Genomic DNA, 24,618 nt, shown 5'->3' on the forward strand with positions numbered 1-24,618 from the left:
GGAGAGGGAGCCCGGGAAAAGGACAGAGGAAAGGAGGGGGGAGTGAGGATCAGAGTTGATAGGAGGGAGCTGGCTGAGCGAGAGGCAGGCGCTTAAGTACTCTATCGGGGGCGCCGCTATTGGCCGCTGGAACCACGTGTTCCGCTGTGGCGCCCTCACACTAAAAGCAGGCCAGGAGGCGCGCGCCGCCACAGCTTACGGCGCGATGGTGCAGAGACGTCTATGGATCTTCGACGTCCGGATTCAAATTCCGCGGTGCGCGGTACCAGACAGACGACCTACAAGGAACCTCTACGACACCATAGAGAACATCACGGATGAGTTGAAGCAAAGACGCCCATAGTTCTATGGACATATATGTAGGACGAATGAAAACGGGTCCACCCGGAAAATTTTTGATGATGCTGATGCAAATAAGTTGAAGGCCAGTTGCATAAAAGGGACACAAGAAGACGTGGCAGGATCGAAAATCTGAGTAGAAGAAATTAAGGACTGAAAGCAGTTCAATAAGATAATTAAATAAGTCTCAAGAAAAGAAACAACAGGGAAAAATTTGACAGAGGAAAGGAAGAAAAAACATAGTTAATTAATGAAGAAGTTTTGGAAAGAAACAAATAGAGTAAAAGGGACTGAAGCTGTGAGTCGATTAAGTTCACACATGCTCTCCTGAAGAGCAATAACGAATATTAATAATAATAATAAAAATAACAATTATAATATTACAGGATGTATTACCTAAGCTATTCTCCTCACATATTTCAGGAATCGTTTAAGATGTTGTAATTCTGTCTTCAGCCAGATCAGTTGTGAAAAAGTCCACAGTAAGCATAGTATAGGCTCCTTTCACTGCTATTTTTGATTACAGAGGTATCGCTATCAACTTCGCTTTTTCAAATAAAACAGTAGTTAATCTCTACTGTTTGTATCGTATTCTAAAAGAGGGGACTGAACGGTGTTCATTCTTAAAAATCTGTTTAGTAGATTCGGAGTAATATTTAGACCTTACAGTTTATCTGCTATTGACGTGAAACTGATTGCTGCCTTATGCAGAAATTCGTAATTTCGTACCGACTACAAGAGACGCGTCACGTCAGATAAGGAGGGAACAGTGTGTTGCACGTCAGCAGTATTCGTATGAAAAGGGGGCACAGGGTTTACTCTATGTGGCTTTCGTTCTGTTTGTGTCGTTCACCTGTGTTCACTGCTTGTGAGCTCGGAAACGAAAAATTCTTTCACTGACGAGGAGAAACAAGACTGCTACTCCTTTACAGAAAACGGTGATGTAGGCGAAGAGAACAGTTGATTTGGGTACACAAATGCAGCCCGACACACGATGTCCAACAAGAATGACAATTCAGTGTATGTGCAAAAATTGTTGTTGGAAGGGCAGTGCGATACAACACAGAGGGTCAAGACCAACACTCCAGCCGGCCGAAGTGGCCGTGCGGTTAAAGGCGCTGCAGTCTGGAACCGCAAGACCGCTACGGTCGCAGGTTCGAATCCTGCCTCGGGCATGGATGTTTGTGATGTCCTTAGGTTAGTTAGGTTTAACTAGTTCTAAGTTCTAGGGGACTAATGACCTCAGCAGTTGAGTCCCATAGTGCTCAGAACCATTTGAGCCAACCAACACTCCAACATGTCGAGCGAACGAAATACACGAGCTGACTGAAGTCATGGACACCTCCCAACATTGTGTCGGGCCTCCTTTTCTCCGGCGTAGTACAGCAGCCCGACGTGGCATCGACTCAACAAGTCGTCAGTAGTTCAGATGGTTCAAATGGCTCTGAGCACTATGGAACTTAACATCAGTCCCGTAGAACTTAGAACTACTTAAACCTAACTAACCTAAGGACATCACACACATCCATGCCCAAGGCAGGATTCGAACCTGCGACCGAAGCGGTCGCACGGTTCCAGATTGAAGTACCTAGAACCGGCTGGCGTCATCAGTAGTCCTCTGCAGAAATACTGAGTCGTCCATAACTGCGGAAGAGATGCCTGTGCAGGGTTCTGTGTACAGACTGCCCTCTCGATCATGTCCCATAAATCTCCTATGAGATTCATGTTGGGCGATTTGGGTGGCCAGACCATTCCCTCGAATTGTAAAGAATGTTCTTCAAACCATAATGTTCTTCTTCTGATATCATATCAGCGCACACTCCGCTGTAGAGTGAAAATTTCATTCTAGAAACAACCCCCAGGCTGTGGCTAAGCCATGTCTCCGCAATATCCTTTCTTTCAGGAGTGCTAGTTCTGCAAGGTTTGCCGGAGAGCTTCTCTAAAGCTTGGAAGGTAGGAGACGAGGTACTGGCGGAATTAAGGCTGTGAGGACGGGGCCTGAGTCGTGCTTGGGTAGCTCAGTCGGTAGAGCACTTGTCCGCGAAAGGCAAAGGTCCCGAGTTCGAGTCTCGGTCCGGCACACAGTTTTAATCTGCCAGGAATATTTAATTTTTCTCTCATATCTTGATAATAGAATTTATTCTTGTTAAATGGATCTTTAATCTTGATATTAAAGTCTTCCACCATTTATAGCAACAAATTATAGTATAGATAAATAATATTAATTAAACTAAATTGACAAACTATTTATGTATACGTTTTTATAACCAAGGATACTATAGAGAAACAACGGTTTCTGTTATTATTCAGTTATTTAGGACATAATGTTTACCATATTTATTGTGTAGAGGATGTAAATTTAATTCGTCGTTGGCTCGAAAACTTCTGAAATAATAGAACCCAGTATGTTGCCTTCGATGGTGAGTGTTCACCAGAGACAAGGGTATCGTCAGCATGCCCTAGAGAAATGTGATAGAACCGCTGTTGTTCTCCATACACATAAATGATTTGGCTGACAGAGTGGGCAGCAGTCTACAGTTGTTTGCTGATAATGCGATGGTCTATTATAAGATGTCGAAGATTAACTATAGAAAGATATAAGATGATGTAGACAAAATTTCCAGATGGTATCAGAAAGACAGCTAGCTCTAAATGTGGAAAAATGTAAATTAATGCAGATGAGTAGGAAGAACAAATTTCTAATGTTCGGACACTATATTACTAGTGTCCAGCTTGATACCGTTTTCGATACCGACGAACTCTCTTCTTCATCATCATCCGACGACGAAATCTCAATACACAGAGGTTGTACCTCGTCCTCCGACTCCGAAAGAACCTCTTCCTTAATCGCCTCCTGATACAAACAATGACTGTAATGACAACCTGCCCTTACTTTAATCAGATGAGAGAGCAAGGCCTCACCAGTAATATTATCATAATTACTTATATAATTTATTTTAATATACACGTGACAGCAAATAAAGAAACCTGCTGGGTCAGCATGAATGACCCATCCCAAACAACCCATTCTTGAATACTTATATGAAATTTGTGTGTGTGTAGTGCACTGCATGCGAAGTTTGAATTGAGTTTGGCTGTGTGCCAGAGTCCAGCTACTCTATATTTAACAAGTCGCCGGACGTAGATTTTTCAAACGTGACCTTGGACAGGCGCCAACAAATAAAGAAACCTGTTGGGTCAGCATGAATGACCCATCCCAAACAACCCATTCTTGAATACTTATATGAAATTTGTGTGTGTGTTATGCGCTGCGCGCGAAGTTTGAATTGAGTTTGGATGTGTGCCAGAGTCCGGCGACTCTAGTTTTAACGAGTCGCCGGACAGAGGTTTTTCAAACGTGACCTTGGACAGGCGCCAACTTGTTTGTGCGCATGTGTGCTGTGGCTATAAATAGCGTGTATCCGGTAGCTGACGCATAGTCGGCAAGATGCCTCGCTGCAGGGTACATCGTGTCTTCCGATGGAGGCCTACTATTTACAAATCTATTTTGGATGTGTAGACTGAGTATAACATGAACGTCAGTTCGTCCGTTTTGAGTTGGAATGAACATGTGAAAACTTGGTAGGGAAGGCAAAAGATCGACTTCGGTTTATTGGGAGAATTTTAGGAAAGAATGGTTCACGTGTAATGGAGAACTGGTGCGACCTAGTCTTGAGTACTGCTCGATTGTTTCGGAACCGAGCCAGGTCGGATTAAACGATGACAACGAAGCAATTAAGAGTCGGGCTGCTGGATTTGTTAGCGGTAGTTTGGAAGTGTTATGGAGATGTTTCTGGAACTTCCTGTAAGGAAGGCGACGGTTGTTTCGAGAAACTCTATTGAGAAAAAAGTTTAGGAACTGGCATTTGAAGCTAACTGCCAAACGATTCTACTGCCGTCAACATACATTGCACATAGAGAGACGAAGATAAGATAAGACGAATTAGGGCTCATACGGAGGCATACAGGCAGTCGTTTTTCCCTCGCTCCATTTGCGAGTCGAACAGGAAAGGAAATTACTTCTAGTGGTACAGGGTAAGCTCTGCCACGCACCGTACGGTGGCTTGCGGAGAATCTACGTAGATGTAGATGGGCTCCAAACGTACATTCCCAGAAATTTCTTCCTCAAATTAAGGAATATGTTTGACACTAGTAGACTTCTCTGGATCAAGAACGGTCTTCTTGCCAGTGCTCCTTTCCGGTCCTCCTTGCTCCGTCCGTCATGGGCTATTTTGCTGTCTAGGTAGCAGAATTGCTTAACTACGTCTACTTCGTGATCCCCAATACTGTTGTTAATTTTCTCACGCTTCTCTTTCCTCCTGCTTCTCATTGCTTTAGTTTTTTCCGGTTTACTTTCAGTTCATATTCTGCACTCATTATAATGTTTATTCCATTCAACAGATCCTGTAGTTCTTCACTGAGGATAGCAATGTCAGAAGCAAATCTTATTATCCTTTGACATTGAATTTTAGTGGTATATCAAGCGAAATTTCTGACTGGATGCAGGATTTATTGGCGATGAGAACGCATATTGTTATCGTGAGTGGAAAGTCACCGACAGATATAGAGGTAATATCAGGTGTACTTCAGGGAAGTGTGTTGCCACCGTTGCTGTTCATGATCTTGCAGGCAATATTAACAGCAACCTCAGATTTTTTGGAGAGCGTACAGTTGTCTATAACGAATTACCGTCTGAAAAATACTGCACAATTATTCAGTCATATCAAGATAAGATTTCAATGTTGTACTAAGACTGGAAACTTGATTGAAGTGTTGAGGAATGTAAAATTCACAAAAGAAAAAGACATATTAACCTGTGAATCGCCGTGTCAATGATTCACTGTTGGAATCGATCGACTTACACAATACTTTGTTGCAACAGTTTGTAGGAAAATGAAGTGGGTCTATCACATAGACTTAGCTGTAGGTAAAGCAGGTAGCAGAGTTCGATGTATTGGCAGAATACGAGGGAAATGCAATGAGTGTACAAAGAAAATTGCTTACAAATCATTCATGTGACGCACCCTATAACATTGCTCGAGTGTGTAACAGGGGATATTGAACGTATACAGAGAAGGGCAGTACAAGTGGTCACAGGTTTGTTTGACTCTTCGGAGAGTGTCACAGTGACGGTGAAGTAACTGAAATGGCAGAACTTGAAGATAGATGAAAACTATTGCGAGTGAGGCTACTAACAATGTTTACAGAGTGACCTTTAGATATTTATTTATTTATTTATTTATTTATCGTATGGTTCTTAGCACAGTATTATACATAATAAAGACAACAACGCTTGTAAAAGGTATTTAAATTTTTAATATAATTTCGTCTTCCGCTGCCACCAGTAAATCGTCAAAAGTAGCGCGACAGGCCCCTTTGGAACATTCCGAAGCTGTATTTGCCTGGCTGCTCCACAGTCGTATTTTGGACGTGGAGCCTTACTCCATCTATGAAGAGAGTCCACGCTTCTGCCACGACTGGCGTGTATTCCGTTAAACGCTGTCCACGTTCTGAGCGATCTGTCACGGCCGGGGGGTTTCTTCCTTAGCTGGGCAAGTCCTGGCAATGTGGAGGACCGGCCTCTGTCCATTCTCTCGTGTCTATTAAGTTGAACTTTGACGCGTGTCGTTCGATGGCTGTTTTCGTGGATGGTTTTCTTGGTCGAAGCAAGTTTCTTTCTATGATAACCACATGATGATGCATAGGGAGTTACAGATTGCCTTCTATGCTCTTAAACTCGTGGAGTGGAGCTGCTTTTGTCGACGCCCAGGGGCGGAAAGTGGTTCAGTATGGATAGCCATTGGACGGGGGTTGATCTTAGTGCACCGCTGCTAATATTATATTGTTCAGCAGTGCGTCGAGAAGTTGTGTGTGAGCGCTGATGAGCCGTACGAAAGCAGCATAGTAGACCAGCCCAAGTGCTGAAATGGGCACAGTTTCAGCATCGGAGCTGCGGTTTGGTTCGCACAGTTTATGTACGGTGATGTTCCTAGACCGTATCTCCGAAGCGGTGTTTTCCAGATGCTTGTTATAGTAAAGCGTCCGGTCCAATGAAACCCATAGATATTCTGGGTGCTGATTTTGGTGAAGCAGTCTGTGAGCAAAATAGATCTGGAGCTATGTATTAGAATCTCTGCTGCACAGATGAAAGCAAGCCACCTCTGTCTTGGCGAGGTTTGGTTTCAATCTCCGAAACTATTTTCCCGTTACCGCTAGATCAGTTGATAAGATAGCGTTCGTTTGTTCAAAATTTCGATGTCCCACTGACAGCAACGAATGATCGGCGTATCCAAATTTACCAGATCTTGTTTTAGGCATGCCGGAGATGTACAGACTAAACAGGAGTGGGGCGAGCATAGATCCCTAAGAGGGTAGTCCATCATTTAGCGTCTTTGAAGAGCTTGTCCTGTTGTCCAGGGTGACTCGGAATGAGCTGCTAGCTGTTATTAATAAGCTGGACTGCTTTCTTACATGGGATCATTTGAACGTGTTTGTTTAGAAGCTTGAGGTCGTTAACTCATGAGAAGTAAAGTGAAATTTTCTGAGCAGTAAAAACAAGAGGGTTCAGTTACGTTTTGGTAACAGAACTGGGTTATTTTTGAAAGCTCTTTACTGTGATAGCTATAACTATTTTAATACTGTAACACTGTAAAAATCCCGAATGCTTGGTGTTCCACAGCTTTCAGATACTTATCGAAGGACATCTTCTGTGCACCATGAGCTGCTCTAGAAACGTTTATTTGACAGAACCGGTTTTCGTGTTTGTAACCCATCGTAAGTGTCTTTATGTGCCGCTACATTACAACAGCGACAGGCGTGTCACATAATAGGATAGGAGCTGAAATCTGCCCTATCTCATACTATTCAGGTTGTCACGTATGTTACTGCTGTAAGATCTTAGGCAGCGACGATACTTAGTAACATCTGAAGAAACTGTCATGTAGAATTAACATGTCTACTCAGTTCTTGAAAACTCGTTTACTCAGTTATTGGTAAAGTTTGAGATAACTATTATCTAGAGTAAACATGCCTGTTCTATAGGACACGTACGTCAAACGTTATCAAGAACCGTCACTGTCTACGATTTGGCATCAGTTACGCTCGTGGCAACACGTATACTACACTGTGAGATCAAAAGTATCCGGACACCTCCAAAATCATACTTTTTAGTATTAGATGCATTCTGCTGCCACCTAGTGCCAGGTGCACCATATCAGCGACCTCAGTAGTCAATAGATATCATGAGAGAGCAGAACTCACTGCCTTCGAGCGTGGTCAGGTGATTGGATGTCACTTGCGTCATACGCCTGTACGCGAGATTTCCAAAGTCCTAAACATCCCTAGGTCCACTGTTTCCGTTGTGATAGTAAAGTGGAAACGTGAAGGTACACGTACAGCACAAAAGCGTGCCGGCCTACCTCGTCTGTTGACTGACAGAGACCTCCGACAGTTGAAGAGGGTCGTAATGTATAATAGGTAGTCATCTATCCAGACCATCAGACAGGAATTCCAAACTGCATCAGGATCCACTGCAAGTATTATGAAAGTTAGGCGGGAGGTGAGAAAACTTGGATTTCATGGTCGAGCGGCTGCTCAAAAGATACAAATCACGCCAGTAATGCCAAACGATACCTCGCTTGGTGTAAGGAGCGTAAACATTGGACGATTGAAAAATGAAAAAAAAAAAAAAAAAAACGTTCTGTGGAGTGACGAATCACGGTACAGAATGTGGTGATCCGATGGCAGGGTGTGGGTATGGCGAATGCCCAGTGAAAGTCACCTGACAGCGTGTGTAGTGCCAACAATAAAATTCGGAGGCAGTGGCGTTATGGTGTGGCCGTGTTATTCTTGGCTTGCACCCCTTGTTGTTTTGGGGGGCACTATCACAACACAGGCCTACAGCGATGTTTTAAGCACCTTCTTGCTTCCCTCTGTTGAAGATAAATTCAGGGGTGGCGACTGAATCTTTCAACACGATCGAGCACCTGTTCATAATGCACGGCCTGTCGCGGAGTGGTTACACGACAATAACATCCCTGTAATGGACTGTCCTACACAGAGTCCTGACCTGAATCCTATAGGATTCCTTTGGGATGTTTTGGAACGCCAGGTCTCACCGGCCTACATCGATACATCTCCTCAGTGCAGCACTCCGTGAAGAATGGGCTGCCATTCCCCAAGCAACCTTCCAGCACCTGATTGAAGATATGGCTGCGAGATTGGAAGCTGTCATCGGGGCTAAGGGTGGCCAACACCATATTGAATTCCAGCATTACCGATGGTGGTCGCCACGAACTTTTTCAGCCAGGTGTCTGGATACTTTTGATCACATAGTGTATATGTCACAGGACAGATTTCAGGACCTATCATATTAGCTGACACATTTACCACTGCTATAAAGGTACGTAATATGCCACTGATAATGGGGGTACAGACCCGAAAATCGATTTTAGCAAATAACCATTTCTAGTGCAGCTCATGGTGTACAGAAGATGTATTTAATAAACTGTAATACTTACAAGTTACAAGTAATCGTCGTCTTTTTTTTTTTTTTTTTTTTTTACTAGCACTAAACGCATGACACAACGTGGCGGTGGTTACAGCTTGCAAAGCGACCATCCACTATACGATACTTTGTACTTTGTTGTAGGCATCTATGACAGTAAAATTTAAACGTTGTCAACCCAAAAAGTTTCGAGAATGGATTCATAATAAAAGTAGAGAAAAGTTAAGATGGCGGTTTCAATGCTTCACATGTTCTACACAGTCTTCGCCCACTTGCGATCAACGCGCAGTACCTTCATTTAACCATTTGCAACTGTTACAAGTCCTGGTTTGTTATTCAACTCGCGTGCCACACTGACTGTCATGAAAGCGTGATTTATACATGTTGCTCGATCGCGAGTCGTGACACAATAGCACTAAGGCCGAACGACCGCTGCTCATCACCGCCTGCTCACAGCTGACCGTTCAGATGCACACCCGTTGTCTACAGTTGTCAGTTCAGGCTGCCACCGTAGTCACAGCGGTGCCGTCGCTTGCTCGTATACGCCAGGAATAAAGTCAGTTCCAGAACTTTTTGGGCGGATGATGTATACCACACGCGCGTAAGTATTTCTTGCGAATACCTTCTCAGAGTTGCAGGTAATTTCCGCAATTGACCAAAAATTGCATCGCTACTCATTTTGCACCAACAAACGAACAAACTGACAGCATAACACAATAGTAACTAGATAATGGCTACTACCAAGGGATCTCATACCTGGCAGCAAAGGGACAAAGGACCGAATCTCTCCCCCCCCCCCACCCCTCCCCCACACCCCACCACCATCACCCTACGCGTCCCAGCATTCAGGGAAACAGGAGAAAATATGAAAACGTTTTCAAATACTGCTGTCAGTCACAAAATCTTTCGAGGTGATACCTCATCATCAGGCTATAATAGAGCTATAAAAGCATTTAACATAAGTCTATACAGATATTAAAGTTTGGAATGGCTCTGAGCACTATGGGACTCAACTGCTGTGGTCATAAGTCCCCTAGAACTTAGAACTACTTAAACCTAACTAACCTAAGGACATCACACACATCCATGCCCGAGGCAGGATTCGAACCTGCGACCGTAGCGATCGTGCGGTTCCAGACTGTAGCGCCTTTAACCGCTCGGCCACTTCGGCCGGCAGATATTAAAGTTTCTTTACATGATTGCTGTGATCATCCAGTCTAGAGAGTGAAGGATATAACCTAGCAAGAACTGGTGTCACTTTGTATACTGATCCGCTGTACACATGAAATTATTTTTAATACATCTTCCACACACCCAAACTCACATTAACAACATGCATTCAGACCCTTCTTAAACAGAGCACAGGAATTTCCACTTAATGCTACTGACTATGAGACAAGAATAAACGCTATCAAATACATTGCCCATAGCAATGGCTGTCATGAACATGAAACAGATGCATTTTCACAACGCCTAACTAAAAACAGAACCAAATAAACTAACATGGCTAACCCCCCACAACATACAAAAAGGTAAGTATAACACGATACTATATCTAGCACTCATCTCAAAGAAAACAGCCAAGCCGTTTAAAAACACAGATATCAGGATCTCTTTCTCCACCACCAAAAACTTAAAAAATAAACTGGTCCATGACACCACAAAACCTACAGAGAAAATGACGAAATCAGGAATTTATAAAGCTGCACGTAGCCATTGCAACAAATACCGTATTACGTTGACCAAACGAGCAGAAATCTTAAAACCACTTTTAAAGCACACACGGACTGTTTCAGACTGGATAAAACTAATAACTCAGCTACAGTAAAATATATAAATGAAACAGGACACAGTGTAGCAATAGATGACGACCTGAAAATACTGCATACTTTGGAAAAGAGCTGGAGAGTGGACGTCTTGGAAGAAATGGAAGCATTCATCCATGGCCATATGGCCATAAGTCGAAAAGCGAGATCCTAAACGAGATGACAGAGTTCAATAATTCATATTTCTTTACGAATTTTAATACTCTTAAAGCAGTAAGTACGTAACATTAAGGTTATATGTGAGTTTATATCCCAGAAATAACTTCGTAATTTTTAAAATAAAAAGTTTTTATACTGTCATTCGTATTATAAAATCGTAACAGTCGCTCATTTTGTAACATATTACGCCAACAAGCATCGGTGATACGTTGGCAAGACGTGAAGAAGACACTGCTGCTGACAACGCCAGGATCGACATATCGATAGTCAAATCGAAACTAGCCAAATTTTTACCGCCATCTTTTCATCTGCACTGCAAGTTTGTTTTGTGTTTGCATGTTTTAAAGTCACCCTTGTGAAGTTTGTGAATAATGGTGAAGAGGTCGATGACAGCCATGGAAGTAGCGATACCACAGTTCACAAGAAGAAGACTGCCTCGTAACAAAAACAAAGTAACTGATTGTTTTACAAAAATTTTCATGTGAACAACAGACCAATATACAAAGTGACATCACCTCTTAATAAGTTATCCTTCCGTCTCCCCACTGTATGACTACTGCAGTCAGTAAAGAAACATAAGTCTCTGTATACACTTATGTTTAATGTTTTTGTAATACCTGTACAGCCTGATTATGAGGTATCACCTCGAGAGATGTCGCTAAATAAATGATTAGTAGTCAGCACATTTTGTGAGCGGTAGTGGTATTTGGAAACCTTTTCATACGTGTGAAACAGTTACGGTCTATTAACGGTACCACGACTTCAAATTAAAGATAAAAATGTAGTGAGGTCAGGCGTTCCCCTTTCAAGAAAATGATTTAAAAGTCGATATAACGCAGGCTTTTAACAGGGTTGGAACTTTAACTTTTTTATGGCTACTTACAAGTCACCCTCCGTCTTCCATAATATTGATGCTAAAGTCCATTAAGACTCAGTTTTTAACAGTTTCTAGCACAGAATTCAACTGGAACTAACTTTCTTACTACCCGGAATGGGCATATGATTAGTGATACTAAACAGTTCAAATTCCTAGGCGTTCGTATGTTTAGTAAGTTGTCGTGGAAAGCTCATGTCCAGGATCTTTTTCAAAAACTAAATGCTGCTTTATTTACCATTAGAATAGTGTTGTGTACCTACACTCCTGGAAATTGAAATAAGAACATCGTGAATTCATTGTCCCAGGAAGGGGAAACTTTATTGACACATTCCTGGGGTCAGATACATCACATGATCACACTGACAGAACCACAGGCACATAGACACAGGCAACAGAGCATGCACAATGTCGGCACTAGTACAGTGTATATCCACCTTTCGCAGCAATGCAGGCTGCTATTCTCCCATGGAGACGATCGTAGAGATGCTGGATGTAGTCCTGTGGAACGGCTTGCCATGCCATTTCCACCTGGCGCCTCAGTTGGACCAGCGTTCGTGCTGGACGTGCAGACCGCGTGAGACGACGCTTCATCCAGTCCCAAACATGCTCAATGGGGGACAGATCCGGAGATCTTGCTGGCCAGGGTAGTTGACTTACACCTTCTAGAGCACGTTGGGTGGCACGGGATACATGCGGACGTGCATTGTCCTGTTGGAACAGCAAGTTCCCTTGCCGGTCTAGGAATGGTAGAACGATGGGTTCGATGACGGTTTGGATGTACCGTGCACTATTCAGTGTCCCCTCGACGATCACCAGTGGTGCACGGCCAGTGTAGGAGATCGCTCCCCACACCATGATGCCGGGTGTTGGCCCTGTGTGCCTCGGTCGTATGCAGTCCTGATTGTGGCGCTCACCTGCACGGCGCCAAACACGCATACGACCATCATTGGCACCAAGGCAGAAGCGACTCTCATCGCTGAAGACGACACGTCTCCATTCGTCCCTCCATTCACGCCTGTCGCGACACCACTGGAGGCGGGCTGCACGATGTTGGGGCGTGAGCGGAAGACGGCCTAACGGTGTGCGGGACCGTAGCCCAGCTTCATGGAGACGGCTGCGAATGGTCCTCGCCGATACCCCAGGAGCAACAGTGTCCCTAATTTGCTGGGAAGTGGCGGTGCAGTCCCCTACGGCACTGCGTAGGATCCTACGGTCTTGGCGTGCATCCGTGCGTCGCTGCAGTCCGGTCCCAGGTCGACGGGCACGTGCACCTTCCGCCGACCACTGGCGACAACATCGATGTACTGTGGAGACCTCACGCCCCACGTGTTGAGCAATTCGGCGGTACGTCCACCCGGCCTCCCGCATGCCCACTATACGCCCTCGCTCAAAGTCCGTCAACTGCACATACGGTTCACGTCCACGCTGTCGCGGCATGCTACCAGTGTTAAAGACTGTGATGGAGCTCCGTATGCCACGGCAAACTGGCTGACACTGACGGCGGCGGTGCACAAATGCTGCGCAGCTAGCGCCATTAGACGGCCAACACCGCGGTTCCTGGTGTGTCCGCTGTGCCGTGCGTGTGATCATTGCTTGTACAGCCCTCTCGCAGTGTCCGGAGCAAGTATGGTGGGTCTGACACACCGGTGTCAATGTGTTCTTTTTTCCATTTCCAGGAGTGTAGTTCCGCGTAGTCAGCGCGTACACAACTTTCCCACTAGAGCGCGCCCCGCTAAGCACAACAGCGCAGGCGCAGCGCTCGTCCGTCTCCGCACTACAAGATGGCGCTGCCTTAGAGACGGACCAAATTCTGCTTCCGCCGATCCGCGTATTAATATGTAACGCAGCCAATGAGATTACTGCTAACATAGAACCTTTTCTCCTCGCAGATCACACTCGCACAGTGATACCTGAATGCGCGAGGTATTATAATGAGTGTACACACCTCCGATTAGTCAGTCTGCATTAGTCTGCATTAGTCTGTACCAGTCTATTGTCAAGTCTCGGTCTGCACCTAATAAGATTATCATATTCCTGTACATAGCCATGAAGAGAAATGTATAGACACTTAGACAAGTATCAGAGATATGTGAGAATAAGATTAACGTACCAAGACCAAAGGAACTTCAGATTGTCAATTGTAAATAGCATCCAGAATCAAGTTAAGTAATTCTATATTTGTTATTATTTTAATAAATGAGTGTGAAAATTAATCAAGTTCTGTTTAAAGTTGGTCACCGTCAATCTGCTACTCTAAGCGTGCAAGTGGTATTTCTATCGTCTGACGTAACGGCAGAAGATAAACTCGCCACGATAAGACCACGAGACATATTGCTAACACTCGCCTACTTAGTTAAAGCAATAAGTCAAATAATCTGATGGTGTGTGTACCAAAGGTCTTACAGTACGCACACCACAACGGAGTTCTGCAGCAGTCCACCCCTACGTGTTCACATGTTGAGACAACGACATCGTCAGTTAAGATTGCAGTGGGCATGGGACCATCGAGAGTGGACCGTTGATCAATGGAAACGCGTCCGTTATTCGGGTGAATCACTTTTTTGCTTCTCTGGGTCAATGGTCGTTTCCGCAAACGTCGTCAACGAGATGAACGGTGGCTCTAAACGTGCAGCGCGCCTCGTACGCAAGCTAGTGGGAGCGGTGTTATGCTTTGGGAGACATTCTCCTGCGCTTGCACTGGATATGTGGCAGTAATCGAAGACACGCTGACAGCTGCGGTTCATCTGCATCCCTTCATACTTGATGTCTTCCCCGATGGCGATGTCATCTCTCATTGTCCGTGTCTCGCAGCCAGAACCGTGCTAAAATGGTTTGAGGAGCATTATAGTGAATTCACGTTGGTGTCTCAGCTACCAAATACGCCTGATGTAAATTCGTTGGAACCCATCTGTGTCGCTATCGGACGCCATCACTACGTATTCAAACTAGTGGCCCGTTATTGAAGGAAGTTACAAGACCTGTGCGCCGACATACATCCACAAACCTATCAACAAACTGTGGGATCCATGGGTTGGGGGTTGGGTTGTTTGGGAAGGAGACCAGACAGCGAGGTCATCGGTCTCATCGGATTAGGGAAGGACTGGGAAGGAAGTCGGCCGTGCCATTTCAAAGGAACCATCCCGGCATTTGCCTGGAGCGATTTAGGGAAATCACGGAAAACCTAAATCAGGATGGCCGGACGTGGGATTGAACCGTCGTCCTCCCGAATGCGAGTCCAGTGTCTAACCACTACGCCACCTCGCTCGGTGTGGGATCCATGCTACGCAGATTCAGTGATGTATTTCGTTGCAAAGACGGACAAACAAGCTATTGTGTAGCTGGTCACAATATTTTTGCATAATGTTTTTTCTTTAATGTCGTTTCTATTGAACACTGTTGTGGTTGGCAGGAGAGCCAACACCGGGTACTAGAGGAAGCCGAAAGGCACGCGTTGTAGCTCACGCAGGCTGGCGTGAGGTCTGGAACAGGACAAGGAAGTTAGACTTTAGAAAAACGGACGTAGCTGGTGGAATACTTAACTTTAATCTATTAATGATCAGCGTCGCTCTTGACTGTACATGACTCAGTATCAATAGTAACTGGTAATGGCGCCTTGCTAGGTCGTAGCAAATGACGTATCTGAAGGCTATGCTAACTATCGTCTCGGCAAATGAGAGCGTATTTTGTCAGTGAACCATCGCTAGCAAAGTCGGCTGTATAACTGGGGCGAGTGCTAGGAAGTCTCTCTAGACCTGCCGTGTGGCGGCGCTCGGTCTGCAATCACTGATAGTGGCGACACGCGGGTCCGACGTATACTAACGGACCGCGGCCGATTTAAAGGCTACCACCTAGCAAGTGTGGTATCTGGCGGCGACACCACAAACAGTATCAACATGCAAACATCAAAAAAAGTTTTGCATCACCTCAGTTTCGAGAGGTCCGGGACCTGTACAGAAAATTGGAATAGAGATCAACCTAAACATCATTTCCGCCCTTTTTACAGCTCATGAAAACCATTCATTGCATGTTGTACTACAGCGAGACCTTCAAAAGTGATGGTCCAGATTGCTGTACACACCGGTACCTCTAATACCAAGTAGCACTGATACATGCCTGTATTCGCCATGGTATACTATCCACAAGTTCATCAAGGCACTGTTGGTTCAGATTGTCCCACTCCTCAACGGCGATTCGGCGTAGATCCCTCACAGTGGTTAGTGGATCACATCGACCATAACTAGCCCTTTTCCATCTACCCCTGCATGTTCGATAGCATTCATGTCTGGAGAACATGCTGACCACTCTAGTCGAGTGATGTCGTTATCCTGAAGGAAGCAATTCACAAGTTGTGCAGGGTGGGGGCGCGAATTGTCGTCCATGAAGACAAACGCCTCGCCAATATCCTGCCCATGTGGTTGCACTATCGGTCGGAGGATGACATTCACGTATCGTACAGCCATTACGGCGCCTTCCATGACCACCAGCGGTGTACTTCGTCCCCACATAATGCCACCCCAAAACAGCAGGGAACCTCCACCTTGCTGCTCTCGCTGAACAGTGTGTCAACATACACACATCAAAAAAAGTTTTGCATCACCTCAGTTGCTGACCGGGTTGCCTCCAGACACGTCTCCAACGATTGCCTGGTTGAAGGCATATGCGACACTCGTCGATGAAGAGAACGTGATGCCAATCCTGAGCGGTCCATTCGGCATGTTGTTGGGCCCATCTGTACCGCACTGCATGGTGCCGTGATTGCAAAGATGGACCTCACCAGAGACGTCGGGAGTGAAGTTGAGCATCATGCAGCCTATTGCGCCCAGTTTGAGTCGTAACACGACGTCCGTGGCTGCACGAAAAGCATTATTCAACATGGTGGCGCTGCTGCCAGTGTTCCTCCGAGCCATAATACGTAGGTAGCGGTCATCCACTGCAGTAGTAGCCCTCGCGCGGCCTGAGCGAGGCATGTCATCGACAGTTCCTGTCTCTCTCTCCATATCCGAAGCACATCACTTTGGTTCACTCCGAGATGTCTGAGAGACCTTCCTGGCACGAAGTAACATTGGGGACGCGATCGCACCACGGTATTGACCCTCTAGGTATGATTGAACTACAGACAACACGAACCGTGTACCTCCTTCTTGGTGGAATGACCCCCTCGGTCTATTAGGCACTGCTCATGCATGGTTGTTTACAGGTTTGGGTGGGTTTAGTGACATCTCTGAACAGTTAAAGGGACTGTGTCTGTGATCCAATATCCACAGTCAACGCTTATCTTCAGGAGTTCTGGGAACTGGGTGATGCAAAACGTTTTTTGATGTGTATTTCCAAGAGTTATCCGATTTCACTTAGTTTATAGTAGGCAGAAATCCAATCTGCATTTGGAAACACCTCCTTGACTCCTTGAAATTTGAGTGTCGTAACAAATAAATACCCCACTCATACGGTTATAGTTGGTGGGGACCTCAACTTCCCTCGATATGTTGGCAAAAATACTTGTTCAAAACCAGTGGTAGGCAGAAAACATCTTCCGAGATTGTCCTAAATGCTTTCTCCGAAAATTATTTCGAGCAGTTAATCCACGAACCCACGTGAATTGTAAATGGTTGCGAAAACACACTTGACCTCTGAGCCACAAACAATCCAGAGCTAATAGAGAGAAACATGACTGATACAGGGATTAGTGATCACAAGGTCGTTGTAGCTAGGCTCAATACCGTCTCTTCCAAATCCACCAGAAACAAACGCAAAATAATTTTATTCAAAACAGCGGATAAAGTGTCCCTAAAAGGCTTCCTAAGAGACAATCTCCATTCCTTCCGAACTGACTATGCAAATGTAGACGAGATGTGGCTCAAATTCTAAGATATAGTAGCAACAGCAATTGAGTGATTCATACCTCATAAATTGGTAAGAGATGGAACTGATCCCCCATGGTACACAAAACAGGTCCAAACGCTGTTGCAGAGGCAACGGAAAAAGCATGCGAAGTTCAGAAGAACACGAAATCCCGAAGATTGGCTAAAATTTACAGACGCGCGAAATTTGGCATGGACTTCAATGCGAGATGCCTTTAATAGGTTCCACAACGAAGCATTGTCTCGAAATTTGGTAGAAAATCCGAAGAAATTCTGGTCGTATGTAAAGTTGTTGTTGTTGTTTGTTTGGGGGGAAGAGACCAAACAGCGAGGTCATCAGTCTCATCGGATTAGGGAAGGATGTCGGCCGTGCCCTTTCGAAGGAGCCATCCCGGCATTTGCCTGGATCGATTTAGGGAAATCACGGAAAACCTAAATCAGGATGGCCGGACGCGGGATTGAACCGTCGTCCTCCCGAATGCGAGTCCAGTGTGCTAACCACTGCGCCACCTCGCTCGGTCGTATGTAAAGTACACAAGCGGCAAGACGCAGTCAATACCTTCGCTGCGCAGTGCCGATGGTACTGTTACCGACGACTGTGCCGCTAAAGCGGAGTTATTGAACGCAGTTTTCCGAAATTCCTTCACCAGGGAAGACGAATGGAATATTCCAGAATTTGAAACACGAACAGTTGCTAGCGTGAGTTTCTTAGAAGTAGATACCTTAGGGGTAGCGAAGCAACTGAAATCGCTTGATACGGGCAAGTCTTCAGGTCCAGATTGTATACCGATTAGGTTCCTTTCAGATTACGCTGATACAATAGCTCCCTACTGAGCAATCATATACAACCGCTCGCTCAGCGATAGATCTGTACCTGCAGATTGGAAAATTGGGCAGGTCGCACCAGTTTTTAAGAAGGGTAGTAGGAGTAATCAATCGAACTACAGACCTATATCATTGACGTCGGTTTGCAGTAGGGTTTTGGAGCATATACTGTATTCAAACATTATGAATCACCTCGAATGGAACGATCTATTGATACGTGATCAGCATGGTTTCAGAAAACATCGTTATTGTGCAACGCAGCTAGCTCTTTATTGGCACGAAGTAATGGCCGCTATCGACAGGGGATCTCAAGTTGATTCCGTATTTCTAGATTTCCGGAAAGTTTTTGACACCGTTCCTCACAAGCGACTTCTAATCAAGCTGCGGGCCTATGGGGTATCGTCTCAGTTGTGCGACTGGATTCGTGATTTCCTGTCAGGAAGGTCGCAGTTAGTAGTAATAGGCGGCAAATCATCGAGTAAAATTGAAGTGATATCAGGTGTTCCCCAGGGAAGCGTTCTGGGACCTCTGCTGTTCCTGATCTATATAAGGCCGTACTTTCAAGAGGTCACAGCTGGATATTACCACAGTTATTGGCACAAACTTTCGAGCGGGATCGACTGCTGGGGCCGCTATCTTGCTAGTGTGCTTTTTTTTCTCCTTAAAACATAATATCGAGTTGATTGTGTTTCCTTGTCACAAAAGTCTCCGCTTTAAACTGTATGATCATACTGTTCCTTCTTTCTGTCAGGCCCATACGTTGCTTTCTTCACTGATTCTGCGGAGAAGCTTCGCATTAGTTTGTCCTATCACATCTGAAATGCTTCAATTTTGTTCCTTTTCTGGTTTTCTCGCCGTCAGTGTTTCACTACCGTACAATTTTGTACTCCAAAAGTGCATTTTCAGAAATTTTTTCCTCAAATTAAGATTTATAGAGGCATGTCCTCTTTCACTTTGGTGGTCTACTCTTTACTCCCTTCTCATTTCGTCCGTCTTGGGTTATTTTGCTTCCAAGGTAGCAGAATTCTGTAACTTCGTCTGCTTCGTGGCAGTTTTGGTACTGACTGTATCGCTACTCCTCATTTTTGCTATTCCTCATTGTTTTCGTCTTTCTTCGGTTTACAACAGTAAATATTATATACTCGTTACTGTTCATTCCGTTGAATTCTTCCTGTAACGTAGTCAGCGAATCTTATCATTGATATCCTTTCACCTCCCATTTTACTCCCAGTCTTAAACCTTCGTTTAATTTCCGTCAACCTGTGTACAGATTAAGCAGCAATGGCGAAAGACTAAACCCCTGTCTTATATCCTTAGTAATACGAGAAGTAACTCCGTGTCTGCCATTGATATTGTGATCAATTCATTTTTACACGTATTGTGCATTAACTGTCCTTCCCTGTACCTTAGTCCTTTTTATCTGAAAAATGTCGAACATTTCGTGCTATTTCATATTGCTTAACTGTTTTTCCAGGTCGACATATTCTGTGAAGTTTTCTTGATTATTGCTTCCATTATACGTCGCTACATCAGATGTCATCTAACAGATCCTGCATCTTCTTTTCTGTTCTTCTGTACACTAAGCCGAAGCAGCTGCGTGAACAACGTGAAAAAATCGAAAAAGTAATGATTTCTGGAGAACTGGCTCAGCATATAGAAAAATGAAAACAACCCTCTGCGAAATTAAAAGCATGGGAGGTAGTATTAAGAGTGAAGTGGGAATTCCACTGCTGAAACAGAGGAGAGAGTGGATATGTGGCAACAGTACACTAAAGGCCTCTATTAGGGGGGGGGGGGGGGGGGCTTGTCTGAAGAAGAAACAGAAGTCGACAGGGAACAGATATGGGCTCCAATATTAGAATCAGATTTTAAAGAACCTTTGGCTACTTGAGAAGGGACAGATAACATTTCATCAGAAGTGGAAGAAATGGCACAAAACGAGTAGTGACATTCGTGCGTGGAATGTGTGAGACTGGCGATATACCTCCAGACTTCATTGAGGATCTGTTAGATGACGATCAGTTTGACTTTAGGGAAGGGAAAGACATCAGAGGGGCAGTTCTGACGTTGCGGTTGATAATGGAAGCAAGGCTAAAGAGAAATCAAGTCACGTTCATCTACATGTACACCTACATGTATAGGATATATCAACAAGGAAAAAATCTTCGACAGTGTCAAATGGTGCAAGATGTTCAAAATTCTGAGGAACGAGTAATATACAATGTGTTCAAGAAACAAGAGGGAACAGTAAGACTAGAAGACCAAGAACGAAGTGCTCGGATTATAAAGGGTGTAAGACACGGATGTAGTCTTTTCCCCTACTGTTCAGTCTATGTATCGAAGAAGCAACGACGAAAATAAAAGCAAGGTTCAAGAGCGGAATTAAAATTCAAGGTGAATCAATATCAGTGATAACATCCGGTGATGATATTGCTATCCTCAGTAAAAGTGAAGAAGAATTTGTGAGATATGTTGAATGGAATTAGCAGTCTGATGACTACACAATATGGACTGAGGGTAAATCGAAGAAAAAATGGTTCAAATGGCTCTAAGTACTTAACACCTGAGGTCATCAGTCCCCTTAAAACTAACTAACCTAAGGAAGCTGGCCGGAGTGGCCGTGCGGTTCTACGCGCTACAGTCTGGAGCCGAGCGACCGTTACGGTCTAGACGACTGATGACCTCAGAAGTTAAGTCGCATAGTGCTCAGAGCCATATGAACCATTTTTAACCTAAGGACATCACACACATCCATGCCCGAGGCAGGATTCGAACCTGCGACCGCAGTGGCAGCGCGGTTCTGGACTGAAGAGCCTAGAACCGCTCGGTCACAGCGGACGGCCTAAATCGAAGAAAGACGAAGGTAATGAAAAGTAACAGAAATGATAATATCGACAAACTTGATATCAGAACTGGTGACCACGAAATAGAAGAAGTTAAGGAATTCTGCTATCTAGGCAGCAAAATAACCCATGATCGACGGAGCAAGTAGGACGTAAAAAGCAGAGTAGCATTGGCAAAAAGGGCAGTGCTGGCCAAGAGGTATCATCTAGTATGAAATGTTGTTGTGGTCTTCAGTCCTGAGACTGGTTTGATGCAGCTCTCCATGCTACTCTATCCTGTGCAAGCTTCTTCATCTCCCAGTACCTACTGCAGCCTACATCCTTCTGAATCTGTTTAGTGTATTCATCTCTTCGTCTCCCTCTACGATTTTTACCCTCCACGCTTCCCTCCAATACTAAATTGGCGATCCCTTGATGCCTCAGAACATGTCCTGCCAACCGATCCCTTCTTGTAGTCAAGTAGTGCCACAAACTTCTCTTCTCCCCAATCCTATTCAATAACTCCTCATTAGTTATATGATCCACCCATCTAATCTTCAGCATTCTTCTGTAGCACCACATTTCGAAAGCTTCTATTCTCTTCTTGTCCAAACTAGTTATCGTCCATGTTTCACTTCCATACATGGCTACGCTCCATACAAATACTTTCAGAAACGACTTCCTGACACGTAAATCTATACTCGATGTTAACAAATTTTTCTTCATCAGAAACGTTTTCCTTGCCATTGCCAGTCTACATTTGATATCCTCTCTACTTCGACCATCATCAGTTATTTAGCTCCCCAAATAGCAAAACTCCTTTACTACTTTAAGTGCCTCATTTCCTAATCTAATTCCCTCAGCATCACCCGACTTAATTCGACTACATTCCATTATTCTCGTTTTGCTTTTGTTGGTGTTCATCTTATATCCTCCTTACAAGACACTGTCCATTCCGTTCAACTGCTCTACCAAGTCCTTTGCTGTCTCTGACAGAATTACAATGTCATCGGCGAACCTCAAAGTTTTTATTTCTTCTCCATGGATTTTAATACCTACTCCGAATTTTTCTTTTGTTTCCTTTACTGCTTGGTCAATATACAGATTGGATAACATCGGGGAAAGGCTACAACCCTGTCTTACTCCCTTCCCAACCACTGCTTCCCTTTCATGTCCCCCGACTCTTATAACTCTATAACAAATTGTAAATAGCCTTTCGCTCCCTGTATTTTACCCCTGCCACCTTCAGAATTTGAAAGAGAGTACTCCAGGCAACATTGTCAAAAGCTTCTCAAAGTCTACAAATGCTAGAAACGTAGGTTTGCCTTTCCTTAATCTAGCTTCTAAGATAAGTCGTAGGGTCAGTATTGCCTCACGTGTTCCAATATTTCTACTGAATCCAAACTGATCTTCCCTGAGGTCGCCTTCCATCAGTTTTTCCATTCGTCTGTAAAGAATTAGTATGAAATACAGGCCTTAATTTGAGGAAAAAATTTCTGGGAATATAAGTTTGGAGCACAGTTTTGTATGGTAGTGAAGCATGACTGTAGGAAAACAGGAAGAGAGTTGAAGCATTTGAGATGTGAGGCTACAGAAGAAAGTTGAAAATTAGGTTGACTGAAAAAGTTAAGGAATGAGTGGGTTCTGCGTTGAATCGGCGAGGAAAGGGGTGTATGGAAAGCATCGAAAAGAAAGGACAGGATGGTGGAGCATCTGTTAAGGCGTCAGGGGAGAACTGGCACAGTACTAGAGAAAGATTCAAATGGTAAAAACTGTAGAGGAGGACAGAGATTCGGATACAGGGTATAGTAAGAGTCGTAGCTTTTGTAGGCCCATCGAGGCCAAGTGTGAAGCCTGAGTTGTCAGCACTGCGACCCACGCCCACGCCCGCGTTGCGCAGCGGAGCGTGCAGCCGCTGACGTAGCGCGGTCGTCTGTTGAGGGCGGGGACCGGAGACTCGCTGGGATTGGCAGGCCGAGGGTGACGGCGGGCGCCACTTCCCAGCCCCAGTAGACCGTTGCGAGTTGCCAGGTTCACGCATTAAGCCGTCCTCTCACGGGACATGGCAAACGCGCGTGGAAGAGCAGCTGGTGACGTCACAGCGTGGGAGTCCATGTTCCCATACAACTCGGAGCGTGAAATGAGGAATATCGGACGTCAGACTCTTTCGTCTTTTACTATTCTCTCTCGTGGAGAGGAACATGGCAAGTGAGATGCGACGTCGTCCTTACGTCACAAGCAGAACTTAAGAACCCCCATTTTGCATGGATGTCAACTCCGTATCTGTTTTTTTTTTTTTTTTTTTTTTTTTTTTTTTGTTATTATAATGTGGTATGAGCACGAGGAGCGTTGAACAAGTAATGCAACACATTATTTTTTTTTTTGCGAATTTCGGTTGAAAAAATGCGGAACCTGTTCTGAGACATAGTGAAATATTTGCACTTCATCCCTTATAGTTTCATGAAGTTCCAATAGATGGCGGTATTATACGCTGCCTTCAAAATGGCATCTGGAACGGTGGTGCGCTCCAAGCAGGATGCTGTCGTTGAGGTACTTTTGTCGAAATATCGGAGCATCGCAGATATCCGTAGGCGCTTGCAGAATGTCTGCGGAGAGCTGGCAGTGTACAAAAGCACGGTGAGTCGTAGGTCGAGGCGTCATTCGTCATCGCAACAAGGTCCCTCATACAGAGTGTGTTCCATAAGTAATGCGACCAATTTTTTTCTGACGCAACGGTACACTACAGCGTGTTATAACCGGCTGGACTAAGCAGGGGTGGGGGTGGAGGTGGGGGGCGGGGGTGGGAGGTGTTAGCTTCCAAACGCTCTTTGTCTCATTCGGCTGCGAGCTGCCGGAGAGTCAAGACGTACGTTTCCGTCAACCCCGTTTTCAGTTTATGTACCACGGCACAATAGATCATTCTGTAGAGCAATGGTACGCTATCAAATTTTGCGTCAGACTTGGGAAGTCCGCCACCGAAATGTTTCCATTACTTCAGCATGCCTTTGGGACTGATTGCTTGTCCAAACCACAAGTTTTCCGATGGCACAAGTCGTTCATGGAGGGCCAAGAGGAGATCACCGACGAACCTCGCAGTGGACGGCCATCAACTGCACGAGTCGACGAAAATGTGATGCGTGTGCGCGATTGTTTGAACTCTGACAGACGGCTGAGCCTTAAATTGATAGCACAAATTCTAAAAATGTCAAAAACAACCGTTTTCCGCATTGTGACCGAAGATTTGAACATGAGAAAGGTGTGTGCCAAACTCGTCCCAAAAGTGTTGACCGACGAACACAAGCACAAGCGAGTGCTTCGGTGCCGAGAAATGTTAGAGATATGTGAAAATGATCCTCATCTTCTAAACTCAGTTATCACTGCAGATGAGTCGTGGATTCTTGAGTAC

The 24,618-nt window shown here is 44.8% G+C and overlaps 1 protein-coding gene across 1 annotated transcript in view; it reads right to left on the reverse strand.

Moving 5' to 3' along the window:
- Nucleotides 1–23,253, reverse strand: part of LOC124716722 (galactoside alpha-(1,2)-fucosyltransferase 2-like) — a 188,992-nt gene extending 165,739 nt beyond the window's left edge. Inside the window, exon 1 of the mRNA XM_047243264.1 lies at nucleotides 23,013–23,253. Coding sequence (XP_047099220.1) covers nucleotides 23,013–23,253 — 241 coding nt within the window. The remainder of the gene's footprint in view (nucleotides 1–23,012) is intronic.
- Nucleotides 23,254–24,618: the final 1,365 nt, after the last annotated feature.

This window comes from Schistocerca piceifrons, chromosome 9, assembly GCF_021461385.2.
Source record: "Schistocerca piceifrons isolate TAMUIC-IGC-003096 chromosome 9, iqSchPice1.1, whole genome shotgun sequence".
In the NCBI taxonomy this organism is placed as follows: Eukaryota; Metazoa; Arthropoda; class Insecta; order Orthoptera; family Acrididae; genus Schistocerca; species Schistocerca piceifrons.